Here is a 19,682-nt window from a genome sequence, read left to right on the forward strand (position 1 = left end):
AAGGACAGTTAGAGTGCATGTGGTTCTAGACACAGAGATGTGCCTTGGTTTCCTGTCAGTCTTATATTGTTTACTTTGGATAGATGTAAGGCCAATATGCCAACTCACAGTTTTCTAAGTCCACATGCAATAGTATAGATGGGGTTTCATAGTAAATTTAAGAGATAACTAGCTGCTAGCAATAACATTTCATGTTTGTCCTAATTCAGCACATTTCCACAAAGTGGTACTATGAGATGGCAGATCCAAGGTCAGATTTTCAGATTTTCAGGCAAGTCTAAATTTCTTCATGGTCCAAGTATAATATTAAATCTTTACTCACATTGTAGATTTATTCTTTGGGGTACGAGGGCTAATTGAATCTCTGCCTTGATGTCTTTCATCAATTTTGTAAAGTTCTCAAGAATAATCCCTTCTAATATTTGCTTCAGTTGCACTATTTCTTTTCTCTCCTTTTAGGTCTTCTATTGAATAAACTTTCTTACTTCATCCTTTATCTATTTTCTGTAGTTTTTTCACCTATTTGTCTCTCTATGCTTCCTTCTGTATATTTTCTTCTAACTTACTACAGGTCCATAGATTCTCTTTCCAACTCTGTCTTATTTTCCATACAATCCATCCACTGAGTTCTTAATTTTGGCAATTATAATTTTTCACTTCTAGGATTTTCATTTTTAAAATAGGTTTTTAGTTACCAGTTGAAATTTTCAATTGTGTCTTTTATCTTGTCAGCATGGTTATTTTTAAGCTACAACTGCTAACTCCAATATCCAGAAGTGCTGTGATTTTGTTACCATTGTCCACTGCTTATGCTGAATTAACTTATAACGTCTTGCCTTTTCCTATGTCTGTCAATTTTTTATTGTGACCGACTGTATTTGTAATTAAAAAAAAAAACTAAATCCCTAGATGATTTTTTCTGAATCTTCTTTCAAAGAGGATTTAATTTTAACTAGCAATCTAGGAACACTTCAATTTAATTTCAAGATTGATACAATCCGGAATTGTAATCACTGTGAGAGTTTATCTTCTACAAACTAGTTCACCCTAGACCCTAACCCTTTTGGGGACCTAAACCAAAGTGAGTTCACCCACACAGTGGTAAGCACTAGACTCCAATCCCTGTGCCCCTATGAAGCTGCCATAAGTGCTCTCAGCCATTCTACCACAACTGGCAAAGGAGCCCAGAGGAAAAGCATACTCAAAAGCCAGGGTCACATTCCTGTACTGGTAATTCTTTTCTATCTTTTTACATTCCAATGTTTTCAAACAGGTTTCTGTTGTTGTTTTTAAAATAAATGTACTTTAAAAAATAAATTAAAATAAAATAAAATAAATATACTTGGTCCAACTTTTCTAGTTCTATTTACAAGGAATATTAGTACAAATCATCTAGTCTCCCACTGCCAAAACTGGAAATTGAATAACAGAACTTTAAATAAGACAGTAATGGAATATATCTAATTAAAGTTAAATAGTACCTATAAATCAAATTCTTAAAGTACACCTCAAAGAAGAATTTTTGTATCAAAAATAAAAGCAACCAAATAAGCACCTAAAGAGCTATTTTTCCAAAAAATTAGTGAGTGACTATTGTTTGTAATAAATACAGTTACTTCTCCATATAACTTATGGGAAAGCTTATACTTTAAAATGTAGGAATAAGTGACAACATAAATGACAAGTTTGAGGAAACCTTTTGCAATCTAGAAGTGCAAATTTCTTATTAAGAAATTAAATGTTTTTAAATATTCTTGTATAAGTTTGTTTTGTACAGAGTAAATCTGCCCTGAAATAGTATTTAATTAGGTGTACACATAGGGCACTCTCCTTTACCTACATCAAATGTTTTTCTTGCAAAAACAATACCAGGTTCAGTTAAATGTTTATTGAGTATATACGGCATATGATCATTAAGGAAAATAAGAAACAGTGTGTACTACTTGCATTTTCCAGTCTTACAGAAGAGATATAAATAGACAATGTGATAATGCTAAAACAGAATATGGACAAGATACTATGAGTACGTAGGAGAGACATTCTATCAGTGTGACATTATTCCATTAGTGACATTTCAATAACTACCTAAAGTGTCTATTTTCTTTAGTGATGCAATAGTGGGCAAAACAGAAAATGTGTATCACATATCAATTTTTATTTTAAACTTAAAAAAATTCACATGTGAATACATAAAGTGTTATATGAGACATCCAGGTGAAAAATTTGATATGAAAACTTACCCCATCTGGCAATGCCCTCCAGCACACGGCACTAACAAATTCATTTGTATCATCTTCTTTTCGGTCTTTATCCAGAACACTTTTCACCGTATCAAACTTAAAAGTTAGCAAAGTCTTAGAAAGTCCTTTATAGTATAAGTAAAGAGAGTTGTTCTCACTTCCTAAAAAAAAAAATTTTTTTTTAATGATTTTTTAGAATGGGAGAACTCACAATTAAGATATCACATTCATAAGGTAATTATTATTCAATGTTTAAGCTAAAAGACAACTCTGTAAGGTTGAATATAAAAGACCAAAGCACAGGATTTCTTAGGAATCATGTGAGAAAAAGATTCATAGAAAAAAGCTACACTTTACTAAAGAAATAATAATTGTTAAATGATAAAACAACATTGATAACGGTAAGGCTGAAATTCTGCAAAATAGTGTCATTTATAGCAGATGTTTAAAGACCAGAAATTTTTTTTTAAAGATTTATTTATTTATTTATTTATTTATGATAGACCTAGAGAGAGAGAGAGAGACAGAGAGAGAGAGAGAGAGAGAGGCAGGCAGAGACACAAGAGGAGGGAGAAGCAGACTCCATGCCGGGAGCCCGGCATGGGACTCGATATCGAGACCCCAGGATCACACCCTGGGCCAAAGGCAGGCGCTAAACCGCTGAGCCACCCAGGGATCCCCTAAAGACCAGAAATTTGTTATTAGAGCATGAATCTTACATGACATTTAGAAAAATTTCTAAGAGGGGGAAAAAAAAAGTTATATCACTTACAAAGTCAGATTTTAATAACCTAGAAAATGTACATCCCATTCCCCAATAAAGACATTATTCTATTAGATAAGTGGTCCAAAAAAAAGCCCTTTATTTTTGAGTAGTCCATCAAAGTATAACAATTGCAAGAGATTTGCTTTGGCGGGGTTTACATTATAAACAACTTTACTGAATAAAGGTCAAGTTATTAGGAAAAACTGATGAAAGTTCATATATTTAGGCATTAGGTGGATTTAGCCTTTGAACATTACCTATGATTTTTCTGCTTCTGATTTAAATTTGCATAAATTACCAACAACAAAAGCCCTAGAATAACAGATCAAGACTATCTAAACAAACTGCTTAATGAAGAGAAAACTCTATAGGGGAAAATGAACATTAAGCTTAAGAAGACAAATAATGTCTCTGAAATTAGGACATAAGCAAAAATTAATATTTTCTTTTATATAATATTGACAGAACTTATGTGATGATGGAGAACAATTACAAAACATATTTAACAATCTTACGTTATTTCATGTGGTTAGGGTTTGTGTTCAGCAAAGGAGGGAAGGACTAATGTTTATTCCAGTACCATCCAAGAAGAATTCAATATGCTGAATGCACAAATTACTTCCTGACTTGGTATGTACTCTGTATTCACTGAATGCAATTTCAGTGACAAATTCCTATTAGTTTCAGGAAAAGACGATTTTACTTACCACAAGCTATATAATCGCCATTGGAAGCGAGGCCTACAAAGTTTTTTTCATTGATGTGACCCTTGAAGGAACGTAGACAGTATGGTTTCCCTACATTCCACAGCTTTAGCTGGCTGTCTGTTGAGCTGAGGTAAACACAAAAAAATGAGAATGCATTTAAGATTTCATGGTCTGAAACTACTCATTAGAGGCAATCCAGTTTGGTGGTTTAGAATGCAAACTATGGAAGAAGTTTTTCTGAGTTACAATGCTCAATATGCCATTAACCAAACAGTGATATAACTTCTTTGGCATCGTTATGTGAAATAAGCAATTCCTGTATTATTGAATTAGATAAAATTCTGTAAGATGTGAACACTAAATTAATTCATTTAAAATGCTTTCAATAGTCCTTACAGATGTAGGAAGTGCTTACTAATAAACATTACTCCTCAATACCATCATACCACCATCATCAAATAACAAGAGGTCTGTTGGGAATTGTGTTAAATTTCAGGGATATACTCTATGCCACTGGGATTAATTTACTTTTCAAATCTTGAATTATATTGGTATACTAAATTTAAACTATTTTCACAGCTTAGTTGTATCTACAGGGGTGGAATATTATGAATGACTGGAACGGTCTATATAAAGTAATTTATTTACTAAAATAATATTCAAATGCAATTATTTACCAAAAAATTACCAAATATAAAGATCGTTGGTAATCCTATTATAGAGACAGTCATAAAACTTCAACAAAACACCATGTCTTTGTTTTTCTTTTTGTTACAAAAATCTGATAATACCATATACATTATGTTGTAAATTGTTTACCATTTACTCAATAATTTGGTTTATAATTTTTCTCTAAAATAAACACATTCAGATATCTTCATAATAACTACATAATAAATCATCTTTCTCTTACATAACATTCACAGAATAGGGCACTATGCTGAATCTTTACATTGTTTACTTCATTTAAAGATTCACAACATAATAACTATTATTAACTCCATTTTAGAGATGAGGCAACTGAGAATGAGAAGGTTATGGATATTTTCAAGATACCACAGCTAGTCCAAAGCAGAGCCAAGACTGAAACTTAGATGCCAAACTCCAAACTCTAACCCTTGTTATTATTTTTTCAAAAGACATTTATGTTGTTTTCATTTTTTTTTCTTAACAATGTGGCACTGAATGTTTATTTGTGTATATATTTTTATTGGCCAAGAATTCAGAGGTTGTGGCAATATATGTATATTTTAATATTACTTTGTAACACTTCCAAATATACTTGTGGGTAAATTTATTCTAAAAACTTCTAAACCTCAAACATATTTTTAAAAAAATCATGATTTATAAAACCTAAGAAGGACAAGAGATTGGTGAAAATATAAACAACATATAAACATTAATAAGGTTGACTAAAATTTCTCAATTTATACAATTAGGTATATATGTATTACAACTACTAAAAATCAAAATAATTTAACATTTATAAATCTGAAATTGATGAAAAATATTTTTGCCATATAATCTACCATCTACAATTGAATCTGAATAAAATTTTATTTACTGACCATTATTATTCCTAAAGATGGGATACATTTGGACTAGTTAACAATAATTTAGGTTTGTGAACTAATTGCCTATATTATCTTGCCTTAGAAAACTCAGTTCTCTTTTTTTCCCCTTGTTTGTAACTCAGGTTCAAATTACCTTGCCAAATAAATTCAAATTACCAATTTCTAATCTAGAGTAACCAGTATAGAGAGGTAGATATGGTGGGGGATAGCAAATATTAATGCCAAAGCACTGGTATTAATAATTTCCTAAGAGTAGAGATCAGAAATTAAGGTGGGGTGGGGAGCTAAGTGAAAAGAAAACAAAAAAAAAAAAGATCATTAAGCGTGAAAAGAAATAAAATACGGAGAAATTAAGATGGATATATGCTAGGGTAATATAAAGAGAACTATGAACTGGGTTAACAGAAAAAAGGGACTGCCTGTTAGAAGTGCTTTCTCAACGATATTTTGGTAATTGAGATTTATTTATCTGGATGACATCTTGTTAAGCTTCAAACAAAATAAAAGACAATTAAACCTTACATTATAATTCTCTAGTGCAGAAGGTTTCTCAAAGGATATGTAACAAGCCACATTTAGTTCTTTTCAAAACATATTTAAAACTCACCATAAAATCATAGGGAAATCAAGTAACACAGAATCAACCAAATATTCCCTAAAACCATAAATAATACTACTGTACTACAAAGTGTATAAATATACAAAAACATATTAATTGACTTTAACAGATAAAATGCTTCTTATTCTATTCCATCAACTTTGTTGATTTTCTCTTAAGGAGAAGCAGTGCCTGAAATCCCATCTAAAGTTCAAATGTTGAAGGAGGGGTGCATTAAAAACTCTCTTTATATAATAAAATAAGGATTTTATTCATAAAGAGAATACAAAAGTGAACAATACAAACCAGAATATACATGTATTTTAGTTAGACAAATTATTTTTTAAACTCTACTATTTATGAAAAAGTGCTATACCACAGTGTTACTCTTTACAGATACCCACAGTGACATTATAAAACCGGTCAATGACGACAGAGTTCTCGGTTAAGCTCAATCTCAGGAGAGTAATACTCACGCAGAGACAATTTCCTCACCACTCACAAACTTTGCATAAGAGACTGCTTTTCGGTGTCCCTTGAATACCATGATTGGCTGTTTAGTGTTACGAAGATCATAGTAGTGGACACAGTGATCTAAAACAAATAAAACAAGAAAAATGTAGTAAATGAAGAAATGTAAAAGCAAAGCTCATTTTAAATGGTTTGGTGTCTTTTCAAAGGTTTCAGGGACAGTATCAAACATGTAATAACAAAACTAAGTGCTATGAATGATTTTCAAAGACAAGGAAGATATAGGGTGTCTTCTGTTCTTAATCTAGGAAATATAGTAGCATAAAAAAGTACATACACATGCCAATGTCAGTCTGAAAGGGAGTTCCGCTGATATATCCAGTGATCCTGGCTCTAATTCCAGAGTAGTAAAGGTTCAAAGTAACCGAAAATCTTAAAATGTATCCTTACATTTTAGACGACCTTATAAAAAAAAGGTAATATAAATATTTTACAGGACTCCTGGGTGGCTCAGTGGTTGGGCATCTGCCTTCAGCTCAGGTCCTGATCCTGGGGTCCTGGGATTGAGTGCCCCATCAGGCTCCCCACAGAGACCGCTTCTCCCTCTGCCTATATCTCTGCCTTTCTGTGTCTCATGAATAAATAAATAAAATCTTTAAAATATACAGATTAACATTTTAGGCTTCTGGTTAAAAATAATACTATATAATTTCCCACATTTGCCTTTGAAAAAAGTGTGTCTTGAGACACATTTTACATATAATAAAACCAACTCACTGTAATTACACAATTCAACGATTTTTAGTAACTTTATCCAGTGGTACACCAAGTAGCAGTTTTAAAACAGTTAAAACAGTTTCCTCAGGGTGCCTGGGTGGCTCAGTGGTTGAGCATCCACCTTTGGATCAGGTCAAGATCTCAGGGCTACCACAGGGAACCTACTTCTCCCTCTGCCTATGTCTCTGCCACTCTCTTTGTCTCCCTCATTAATAAATAAATAAAATCTTAAAAATAAATAAATAAAACGTTTTTCTCATTCCAGTAACATGCCTCATGCTCATTTACCACCCACTGCCTTAGGCAATCACTATATCTAACTTTTTCTAATAAATTTACCTTTTCTGGACATTCAATGTAGATGAAGCCATATAGTACATGACTTCAATGTATGGTTTCTTATACTTCAAATAACGTTTTTGATGTCGTAACAAATCAATAGTTCAGTCCTTTTTTTTCTTAAGATTTTATTTATTTACTCATGAGAGAAACAGAAAGAGAGAGAGAGAAGCAGAGACACAGGCAGAGGGAGAAGCAGGCTCCATTCAGCAAGCCCAATGCAGGACTCAATCCGGGGACGCCGGGATCATGCCCTGAGCCGAAGGCAGGTGCTCAACCGCTGAACCACCCAGGCGTCCCTAGTTCATTTCATTCTATTGCTAAGTAGTACCATTGTATAGATAGACTACATTTTGTCGACCCACTCACCAGGTGAAGTATTGTTTCATAACCAAACCATTTTTTGGTTATGAAAAATAATGCTGTTATGAACAATCACATTCAAGGCTTTGTGAAAAATGTATTCAAGTCTCACTAAGATATCTAAGAAGTGTTAATTACTGCATTAGGTGATAATTTTTTAAAGAAATTGACAAACTGCTGACTACCATTTTAAATTCTTACAAGTGATACAAGATGGTTCCAGTTCCTTTACATGAGTACTCTGAAAATTTTGGATACAATCAAAAAAATTTTTAACAAATATTACCAACCATTCTGTTGCTTGTCTTTTTTATTTTCTTAACAATATATTTTATCTTATTTTATTTTATTAAAGTTTTTATTTATTTTTTCATGAGAGACAGAGACACAGGCAGAGGGAGAAGCAGGCTCCATACTGGGAGCCTGATGTGGGACTCGATCCCAGGCCTCTAGGATCAGGCCCTGGACTGAAGGCGGCACTAAACCACTGAACCATAGGGGCTGCCCTTAGCAGTATATTTTAAAGCACAGAAGCTTTGGATTTGATGAGGTCCAATTTATTTTTTTTTTCTATTTTAACCTCATAAAAAACTTTGACTAAAATAAAATCTTAAAGATTTTTCTTCTTCTAGCATTGATTGTTTTAGTTCTTACATTTATGTCTATGATCAATTCTAAGTTAATTTTTCTATATGGTAGGAGTAGAGGTCAAAGTTCATCTTCTTGCATATGAAAGGATATGCATCCAACTGTCCCACCATGAGGTGGAAACAAACTTTTTCTCTAATGAACTGCTTCAGCAGCCTTGATGAAAATGAACTGACTTTTGGATTTTTAATCCTAATCAAGAGATTTGTGTATGTCTACCTCCTCCCAGTGCAACAGTGTCTTGTACAACTATAGCTTTGTTTTCTAAAAAAGATTTTATTTATTTTTTAAAGATTTATTTATTGGAGGGGGCGGTGGACCAAGGGAGACAGAATCTTAAGGAGACTCTTTGCTTGCTGAGCATGCAGTTTGATGTGGGGCTCACAACCCTGAGATCATAACCTGAGCTAAAATTAGGCTTAGTCAGATGCTTAACCAACTGAGCCACCTAGACACCCCTAAGATTTTAAGTAATTGCTACACACACTGTGGGATTCAAACTTTTAACCTCAAGATCAAGAATCACATGCTCTACTAAGACAGTCTGAGCGCACCTATAGCGAACTAGAGCTTTATAATTTTGATATTCAGTAGAAAAAGTTCTTCAACTTTGTTCTTTTATAAAAAAATTTTTTGGCAATTCCTGTCCATTAGCATTTCCACATAAATTTTAGGATATGGTTATCATTTCCTGGATAAAAGCCTCCTATTTTTCCAGAGATTGAGTAGTATCTACAAATTATTCTTAGGAAAATTATCATCTTAACAATATTAAGTCATCCAATTTATGAACAGAATATCTCTGCATTTATTTACATCTTATTTCCCTTAACATATTTTTGTAATGTTTAATGTACAAGTGTTGCAATTACCTTATTCAATTTATTCATTAAGAATTTTATTCTTAAAAAAAAAGAATTTTATTCTTTTTGATGTTATTCTGAACAGAATCATACTATTTTTTTGGACTGTACATTGTGTTTTAAAAGACTTTTTTAATACTGATACTTTATTCTGTGGCCCAGCTGAACAATTATTAGTTCTAATTTTTTTAAAGATTACCTAAAATTTTCTACATATGGGTTGGTGTCATCTGCAAAAGCATAGTTTAATATTTTTTTATGAATTTATTGATTATTTCTTTGAGAGTGAGAGCGCACAAGCATGTGGCGTGGCAGAGGGAGGAGAAGCAGACTCCTGCTGACTAGGAAGTCCATTGTGGGACTCAATCCCAGGACACTGGGATCATGACCTGAGCTGAAGGCAGACCCTTTAACCAACAGAGCCACCCAAAAGCCCTTAATGTTTTCTTTCAATGGGCACCTTCATGTCTTTTTCCTGTTTGTAGGGGAAAAGCATTCAGTCTTTTACTGGTAACAGATATTCACTGCGGTTTTTCAATGAAACCTGTCAAGTTGAAGATGTTTACTGCTGTTTGTTACATGTTTTAATCATTAATGGGTATGGGATTTTGTCAAATGCCCTTTCTATGTTTGTTAGGATGATTTATATGGTTTTAACTCTTTATTCTATTAATACAGTATATTATATTAATTGATTTTTGGATGTTAAACAAATTTGGTACTCCTGGAATTAATTTCACACTATCAGAGTGATAATCTTTTAAATATACCATTGAATTTGCTTTGCTAATATTCTGTACAAGGAATCTGTATCTCTATTCTTGAAGAATACTGGTCTGTTTTTCTATTTGTGTGGTATATTGGGCTTCTGGTTTTGAAAATTCTTCAGGGAAGATTTTGTGAAGTAGTAGTAGTATTTTTTATCATTTAATAAAATTTACCAGGGAAGCCATTTGGGTCTCTGCCGTTCTTTGTAGGAATGTTATTACTCAATTTTTTTCCCCTTTCATAGGTCTATTTGATTTTATGCTTCTTGAGTCAATTCTAATAATGTGAATTATAAAATTTGTTCACTTCATTTACATTATTAAGCTGGCATACAGCTGTTCATGGTATTCTGCTGTAACCCTTTTAATATCTGAAACCCCCTTCTTTCATTCTTTTTTTAAGATTTTATTTTTTTATTTAGAGAGAGAGGGAGCAAATGAGTGGGGGAAGGGGCACACTGGGAGAAAAAGAATCTCAAGCAGACTTCCCACTGAGCAAGGAACCCAAGACCCTGAGGCAAAATCAGGAATTGGCCACTTGACATACTAAGCCACTTAGGAGCCAGCCCCTGGTTTCTTTTATTCTTAATTTTAGTGATTTGTGTCTTCCTTTTTTCTTAGCCTACCTAAAAGTGTGCCAAATGGGTTGATCTTTTCAAAGAACCAACTTTTTTTTTAAGAGAGTGCAAGTAGGTGCAAGTAGGAAGGGAGGAGGGGGAGGGGAGAGGAAGGGGACAGGGAGAATTGTAAGCAGGCTCCCCCATTCAGCATGGAGCCCATGTGGGGCTTGAGCTCATGATCGGAGATGACCTATGCCAATATCAAGAGTTGGATGCTTAACCAACTGAAACACCCAACTGCCACTCAACCAGTTTTTAGTTTTGCTGATTTTTTCTCTATCATGTTTCTATTCGTTATTTCACTAATTCCCATCCTATTATTTCCTTCCTTCCGTTGCTTCATTTATTATTTTTTTCTAGATGTTTATGGTAAGAGCTTAGATTAAGATCTTTCTCTTTTTTAATGCAAACACTTGAAGATAGACATTTTTATTTAAGATTTTATTTTTAAGTAATCTCTCAATTCCGCATGGGGATCGAATTTATAATCCCAAGATCAAGAGTCACATGCTCTACTCAGTGAACCAGGACATTTCTTCTAAGCACTGTTTCAGCTGCTAACACAGATTTTAGGGTTTTTTTTAAGATTTTATTAATTCGTGAGAGACAGAGAGAGGCAGAGACTTAGGCAGAGGGAGAAGCAGGCTCTCTGCTTCTTGATCCTGGGTCTCCAGGATGACACCCTGGCCTTAAGGCGGCACTAAACCCCTGAGCCACCTGGACTGCCCAGAAGTTGCTAATCTTATGGAGGAGTGCTTTTATGTGCTGAGTTGCTTTTCTCTTGGTGTTTTCCAAGATTCTTTCCCCTTCTTTGCTTTCAGGAGTTTGAATTTGATGTGTTTAGGTGCCAGTCTCATAGAGTTTATTCTACTTTGACCTCACAGAGGTTTATGAGTGTCTAAACTGATGTTTTCCATACAATTTGGGGGAAGTTCTGGCCCGTTTACCTTAAATATTTTCCATCCCTTTCTCTATTCCCTTATTTTCTGAGTCTGTTTATGCTGGCATTTTTAATGGTGTCTGACAGGTTTCCAAAGCTTTATTCATTTTTCTCCATTCTTAGACTGAATAATCACTATTGACTTAACTCCAAGTTCACTGCCAGTTCAAATCTGCTTAAGTGTTCCTCTAGTGAATTTTTATTTCAGTTATTATAATTTTCAACTACAGAATTTCTATTTGTTTTTTATTTTTTGAACAGTCTCATATTTTTCTATTTCTTTCATTCCCTAATCATGTTTTAATTCACTGAATACATTTAAATTTTTTTTTTTTTTTTTTAAATTTATGATAGTCACAGAGAGAGAGAGAGGCAGAGACACAGGCAGAGGGAGAAGCAGGCTCCATGCACCGGGAGCCCGATGTGGGATTCGATCCCGGGTCTCCAGGATCGCGCCCTGGGCCAAAGGCAGGCGCCAAACCGCTGCGCCACTCAGGGATCCCCACTGAATATTTAAATTAGCTGCTTTAAAGTTTGTAGTAAGCCTAACTCTGTTATACTTTTAGCTAATTTTTTCCTGCTTTTTTGCATAATCCCATAGTTTTGATTTTGGGGTGGTTTGTTTATTGTTTTTTATAAAAGGTAGACATTATAGATAATATAATGTGGTAACTATGAAATCAGTTCCTACCACTCTCTCCTGGGACTTTTGTGACTTGGCTTTTTGTTGTCGGTTTTGTTGACACTTAATTGTCCAGAAGGGACTCTCTAGTCTGTAAATCCATGATGTATGAAACCACTTAAGTTTCGATTTGTTTTCTTGTAAAAAAAGAATTTTTTTTTTTACCTTGATTAATAAAGTTTGCTCCTGGGTCAGCATTGCTTAGTAGCCACAAAATGTTCTTAAATGTTTTGAGCCAGTATGTCTTCTATCCTTTGCCCAGGGCACCTGTGGTGTGTGTTAGGGCATCCTATTCAAAGCTCAGCAACTTTTAAATCTCACTTCTTACCTATACAGAGTTAATGAAAGGCAAGCAACTAGAGTCCTTTCATTTTTTTCCTGGAAAAGCACACTGGCCTGAATATGCACAAAGCATTCTACATCCGAGGAAACCCTGTGGCTATTCTGCTGCCCATATCCTTTTAAATTTTGACTGGACTCCTGTTTGCCCCATCTCTTATCACAGCCTTAGATAACTGTGATCTGATTGTTTTCAACAAAACCCTGGGTCCAGGTCTTTCCCCATATGGACTTTGAGTCAGGTCAAACAATGACAATGATCTAGAAATAGGGCATTCTGAGAAGTTCCCACACCTATTTTTTTTTTTCCTAGTGGTGGCTAGAAGGCTGGTGGTTTTCAAGGCTTATATACCACAAGTTAGCTCAGTTTTTATAAATTTGCCTGTATTTTTTTTGCTTTTATGGAAAAGTATTCTCAGATTTTTTAAATTATTATAATTGCATTAAGTAATCACCTCAAATGACAGCAATTAGCTTATACTGTAGAGGTATAAATGTATAGCTGCAAATTGTTTCACATGTGCTAAAGTAAAAATGGAAAAAAAAATTCTGCTTCAAATGCTGTGCCCATGTTAAATTTACCAGTTACAAAGATTAAACTTCTCTTTTGCATTAATAATTTAAAATTGAAAAATATTTTTGTAAAATAATTATTTCATAAAAGCTGAAAACAATTTGATATAATCAAAACAGCACAGTACAGTATAATAATATATTAACGTATTCTCAGGCTAATAATAAACAACACAAGGAGACGGAATGTATACAAAAATGTAGGGATATAAGAAAAGGTTAAATTATTTCACTGTACACTATAAGATTTTACAGTAGCTAGGATGAGAAAAGTAGTAGAGAGACTTAAGTATAAAACGGGAAAAGATTTTTTTTAGACATGGCAATCTTGAAGGAAACTGCACTATAATACTCAGAACCAGCTCTGTGCAATGGTGATTTATTTTCAGCAAAACAAATACTACTCCATCATATTACTGTTACTAAACCATCATCTTGCTATTCTTTTTTCTATTTTTGATTTTTATTTTTACTGTATTTAATTAGAATTTGATTCAACTTCAAGTTACTTAAGAACTAGGAACATACAAAACTGGGTTATAATTTGTATTTGTCCATGTAACTTAATTAACATTATGACAAAAATAGTTTACTTCAGGGGGAGGAGTCCTCAGTAACTGGCTTTCCTTTATAAAGGGGAAGCCTTTCTGAAGTGTTACCACCATTTTTTAAAATACTCTTAATAATTTGAAAATTTAATATATGATCACATTTCTATTCCTCTTCTTTCTCCCTAAGTTCTTACTGTGAAAAATCTCAAACCTGCAGAAAAGTTGAGACAACAATGAACTGAACTTTGTATTTTTTCAATTAGACTCTCCAAATGTAAATATGGTTACCATATTTCTTTTAGCCTTCTCTCTATAAATAAACAAATACACTCTTTTTTTGCCCCATGAACCATTTGTAAGTAAGTTTCAAACATCAGGATATTTTACCCATAAAAACATCAGAAATTACTGTCTAAAAACAAGACGACTCTCTACAATACCACTGTTAATACTTATGAAACATTGACATAAGAATATAATTTAATATGCATTCTACACTCAAATATCCCAATTGTAAAAAATATCCTGAATAGAGGGACGCCTGGGTGGCTCTGAGGTTAAGTGTCTGCCTACAGCTCAGGGCGTGATCCCAGAATCCAGGATCGAGTCTCGCATCAGGCTTCCTGCATGGAGTCTGCTTCTCCCTCTGCCTATGTCTCTGGCCCCCTCTCTCACTCTGTGTCTCTCATAAATAAATAAATAAGTCTTTAAAAAAAAATCCTGAATAGCTATTTATTTATTTAATTTTCCTCAAGGGTCACTCACTATATTCAGTTTCTATGTTTTTTGTTGTTGTTTTATATACAACTTAACAGTTTTTTGGAAGCATCTCAGGTAGCTGTTTTGTAGAATGTTCCACATTTAAATTTGAATGTTTTCTCATCATTATGTTCATGTTCAATATTTTTGGCAAGAATACTATAAAGATTATGTTCCTTCCTACTGCATCACATTAGGAGGCATACCATGTCTGTCCCAATGGTGATGCCAAATTTGATTTCTCAGTTAATTGCCCCCATGGCCTTGTCAATGTAAAGAAAATTTGTTTCTATTTTAACCAAACATACACAATCATTAAGAGGAATATCAATACAGAATTATTTCTGGTATAATTAATAATTTTCCTATAGTGATACCACAAAGTATTTCATAAGGTAATCACTGTTGATATGCTAAAGTGAGAGGATGAAAATAATCTGCCTGGAATAGATGCAGAAATACCTGACTGAATTTAATGTTAAAAAAGAGTTCATTACCTTTACTAAAGTAACAATAAGGTAAGTACAACTGAGTAGTTTTTTTTTTTTTTTTAACTGAGTAGTTTTTAAATGCAAATTATGACAAAGTCATTCTAAACTGTGTTCTAAAAAGCAAGAATACAAGGAAACAGGTTCAATCCAATATACAATAGCCAGTGGGAAAGAGATCAAGCCAAATTTCAAAAACCCCAAATTCTATTTTCAGGCTTCCCAGATACTTATGAGCTTCAAAAGATCTGTGTCCTAGCTTTTGGGTTATTACCATGATAGGGCTGGAATAAGAAAGCAAGCTGGAGAAATCCTTAAAAAAGTTTTCCCAGTGACAATAAATGAGCCTCTTTTAAAAAAAAAAAAGTTTTCCTTAGGCAGGGAAAATAACTTCTGAGTATTTAAAAATACACAGGTCCAGGGGCTCCTGTTTGGCTCAGTCAGTAGGCCATGCGACTCTTCATCTCAGGGTCATGAGTATGAGTCCCATGTTGGGGGCAGAGTTTACTATTTAAAAATATATTTTAAAATAACTTAAAAATAAATATACTGGTGCATCTACTAGCTACTGATATTGACCTCATACAGCTAACAGTTTTTACTTTAAAAACAATTACATGATTTTTTTTTACTGCCTTTAAGCCTTTGATGATATCTTATTAGAGTCATCTTAGAAATCTGAAAGACAGCTAAACTTTGGAAACAGAAAGAGCAAACAAGTATAAGTTACATAATACAAATGCATATGCACTACTTTGGAACATTTCTTTATAACATTTGCTCTGAATTTGTTGTCAGATTTTTGTTCATCATTTGAGAACGAGTCAGAAATTGTCACTGCTTATTTTTTTACAAATATAATAACCTCTGGGTTCCAACCTATATAGAACCTTAGAAAGACAGACTACTTTAGCTCACTATTATGCAGCCTTACTTTATGAATCATCCCTCTAATCCTTACCAATCCACAAAAGATACACAAGCAATTATAAGCCACAGTGTGACAAAAGTAGCAATTACCTATTTGTGTATTAGATAAGCCACAATCATCAAATCATTTAAAAACAAACAAAAATGACTTCCAATTTCATATATAAAGCACTTGGAAGCTGACACTTTATCCTAGTAACAAATAAAAGATGAATAGATTAAGAAATCAACAACTCTTTAGAATTCACAAGAAAGATGACAGCCCAGGTCTAACTGCTACCCTAAAGATCAAAGAGACAGGTGAATGAATAATTAGTGATTCATTCAGAGAAACTGCCATTAAAAAAGTGCCTGGATATAAAAATCTGAACTGCAACTGATAAACTGTGGGAGGCTCAGTGTGAGCAAGTTTGAGAATTAAAAACTCCAGAGGGAGCCGGTCAAAATCCTCCACAATTTTGTCAGATTTTTTTCGGAGAGCTTGATCAAGTTCTCAAAGGTGGAAGACAATATTCTTAGAGTTGTGAAAATACTCTATATGATGCTACAATTATGAATACATGTCATTACACATTTATCCAAATCCATACAATATATAACAGCAAGAATGCAGTGTAAAGAATGGACTTTAGGTGATTATGATGTGTGAACATAGGTTAAATAATTGAATGTACCACTCTGGAAAGGGATGTTGATAATGAGGGTATGTGTGTATGTTTGGGAGTAGGAGGTATATGGGAAATCTCTGCATCTTCCTATCAATTTGCTGTGAACCTAAAACTTGTCTTAAAAAAAAAATTCTAGGGATCCCTGGGTGGCGCAGCGGTTTGGCGCCTGCCTTTGGCCCAGGGCGCGATCTTGGAGACCCGGGATCGAATCCCACGTCGGGCTCCCGGTGCATGGAGCCTGCTTCTCCCTCTGCCTGTGTCTCTGCCTCTCTCTCTCTCTGTGTGTGACTATCATAAATAAATAAAAATTTTAAAAAAATTAAAAAAAATTCTATTATATATGTTTTCCCAAAACTTTTTTTAGTAGTGCCTGGGTGGCTCAATCAGCTAAGCATCTGTCTTGGGCTCAGGTCATGATCTCAGGGTCCTGGACCCCATGTGGGGATCTCTGCTCACCTGGGAACCTGCTTTTTTGCCCTTTCCCCCTCCCCCTCCCCCTGTTTGTGTGCACTCTCTCTCAAATAAATACATAAAAATATTTTTTTTAAACTTAAAAAAAAAAAGACTCAGTTTAGAAAAAGTTTACATGTATAATAAGGAAGTCTTCTTTTGCCTAATTTATTTAAAATCCTAGGACACCAAACAGATTAAAGTAGAGCTGTTCCGGTTATAGCCCAAATAGGAACAGAGGCATTTTTACTAAGCCTCTGTTCTCCCTACCTACCCAGCATTCCTTTCTACCTGCCAACTCTTAAAGAATCTTAAGAAATATTGAAATGAATTAATTGTACTGAGCAATGTGAAAAAATGTTTTCATTTAGTTTTTTGTATTTATCCTTTTTTGCAGGGATAAAGCATATTAATTAATGAATTTTTAATACTAAATTCCAAAGCCCCTGGGGCAAATAAAAACTTACACATCACCACTTCCCTGCAAAATCCAACTCAAAATATCAATAACATCTCTTTGTTTCCAAAAACATCTATTTGGATGGATATGTTTGTGATTTGTTAGTTTTAATTATCTCTGATGGAAGAAATGGGTTGCCCTGTAAGGTTTCTCTTGTGTTTTCCTCAACTAGACAGACAACAGGAAAAATGTTTAAATTTTCACATTCATTTAAGGACTCAGTACAATGTTCTATGCATAGACATTAGTGGCCAGATGACATCGTTGTAATCCTTATCATTTGGAAATAGAGAAAAAAATGTTATCAAATATAGAAAAAAGTTTTAAATAATTTGTGTTTATTTGAATTTACCTGAAAGTATATACAACAATTATATGGAATACATAGTCTTATTATCATCTTAATGTAATAAAGATTAGAGCTAAACCACACATTCTAAAATATTCACAGTTTTTTAGATATTAAATAAACACAAACTATGGGCAAAAATTCCTGCGCTCAGTTTTGCCTGCCTAGGAATCAAGTTTCTATATAATAAAATGTGAATTACCAGGGAAATTTAAGGATCTATTTTCTTCTTGATGGTACTACTTTTTTTTTTTTTAAGATTTTACTTATTTATTCATGAGAGACACACAAAGAGAGACAGAGACATAGGCAGAGGGAGAAGCAGGTTCCCTGTGGGGAGCCTGATGCGGGACTCCTTCCCAGGTCCCACGATCATACCCCTGAGCCACCCAGGTGCCTCTCCTCTTGGTGACACTTTTAAAAATTAGAATTTTTAAAATTGTTCTAACATCATAAATCTAAATCTAGAGGCAATGGCATCCAAATCTTGGTGTCTAAATTTTAGAAATATAAAATCTGTCATGCCCACACTAGAAATAAGAGCACTGAAATACATACTCTCTTTCTTTCGTTTTTATGCTTAACTTTCTTGAAAAGAAGATCATTAGGGCATCTGGTGGTTCAGTTGGTTAAGTGTTGCCTTCAGCTTAGGTCACGATCCCAGGGGGTCCCGGGATTGAGCCCTACATCCTGCTCAGTGGGGAGGCTGCATCTCCCTCTCCCCTTCCCCCTACTCGCGCTTTCCCTCTTTCTGTCAATAAATAAAACCTTAAAAAAAAGAAATATCATTTAAAAAAATCTAAGTGAAGTCAGAGAAAGACAAATACTGTATAATTTCACTCCTGTGGAATTTAAGAAACAAAATAGATGTACATGTGGGGTGGGGGTGGAGGGTGGGGGAAGCAAGTCCTAAGAAACTCTTAATGACAGAACAAACTGAGGGTGATGGAGGGAAGTGGGCAGGAGACGGCCTAGATGGGTGAGAAGTATTAAGAAGGGTTATTTGTTAGGAGTGATGAATCACTGAATTCTACTACTGAAAACAGTATTACACTGTTAGCTGGAATCTAAGTGTTTTTAAAAATCATTTTATGTAAATAATCTATGTGTGATAATATGGATTCCCATAGTTGACAGATTCGATCTTCTAAGTACTTGTTAACTATGTTGTTCAAATTTCCAGTACCTTGTAATTTCTTTCTCCTAATAGATTTTAGTTTCTCTTACAATTTGTCATATTTACTTGATCTATTTTGGGGTTATCTTATTACATACATGAGGCTTACAATGTATGTCCTCAAAATTTTTAAGTAACTCCTTTTATCATTTCATTGGGATCATCTTTAACCCTATTTTAACCTGGAGTGTCTAATTGTTCTCCCTAAATATAGTTTCACCAATTCTTACTTCATAACATATTTTCTCTCTTTATTTCAATCTTCCTGTGCCCTTCAAATTGAAGTGTTTCTTTTGCATAACATTTAGTGTAGAAGTCTTAATTTTTAAATAAAATAACCCAATCAGAGTGATTTCGTCTTTGAACTGGTAAATTTAATGTCTCAATTTACTGTTTTCAGTGAGACATGTGGAGTAAGCCCAAATTTATTTATTCTTATGTTTCATTTAGTTATTTACTCTATTTTTTTATTTGTTTATTCGTCCATTCATGGGAGGGTGGGAGGCAGAAACACAGAGGGAGAAGCAGACTCCCTACAAGGAGCCCAATGTGGGATTCAATCATGGAACTCCAAAATCACGAA

At 33.9% G+C, this 19,682-nt stretch overlaps 1 protein-coding gene across 5 annotated transcripts in view; it reads right to left on the bottom strand.

Annotated features, from left to right (window-relative positions):
• The window catches only part of COP1 (COP1 E3 ubiquitin ligase), a 245,207-nt gene that overhangs the window by 52,696 nt on the left and 172,829 nt on the right, over positions 1-19,682 (bottom strand). For all 5 annotated transcript variants that reach the window (XM_041753668.1, XM_041753662.1, XM_041753655.1 and 2 more), the window contains 3 exons: positions 6,362-6,479; positions 3,714-3,838; positions 2,241-2,401 (listed from right to left, as the gene is read on the bottom strand). In XM_041753668.1, coding sequence (XP_041609602.1) covers positions 2,241-2,401; positions 3,714-3,838; positions 6,362-6,479 — 404 coding nt within the window. The remainder of the gene's footprint in view (positions 1-2,240; positions 2,402-3,713; positions 3,839-6,361; positions 6,480-19,682) is intronic.

Source organism: Vulpes lagopus, chromosome 1, assembly GCF_018345385.1.
Source record: "Vulpes lagopus strain Blue_001 chromosome 1, ASM1834538v1, whole genome shotgun sequence".
NCBI classification, from domain to species: domain Eukaryota; kingdom Metazoa; phylum Chordata; class Mammalia; order Carnivora; family Canidae; genus Vulpes; species Vulpes lagopus.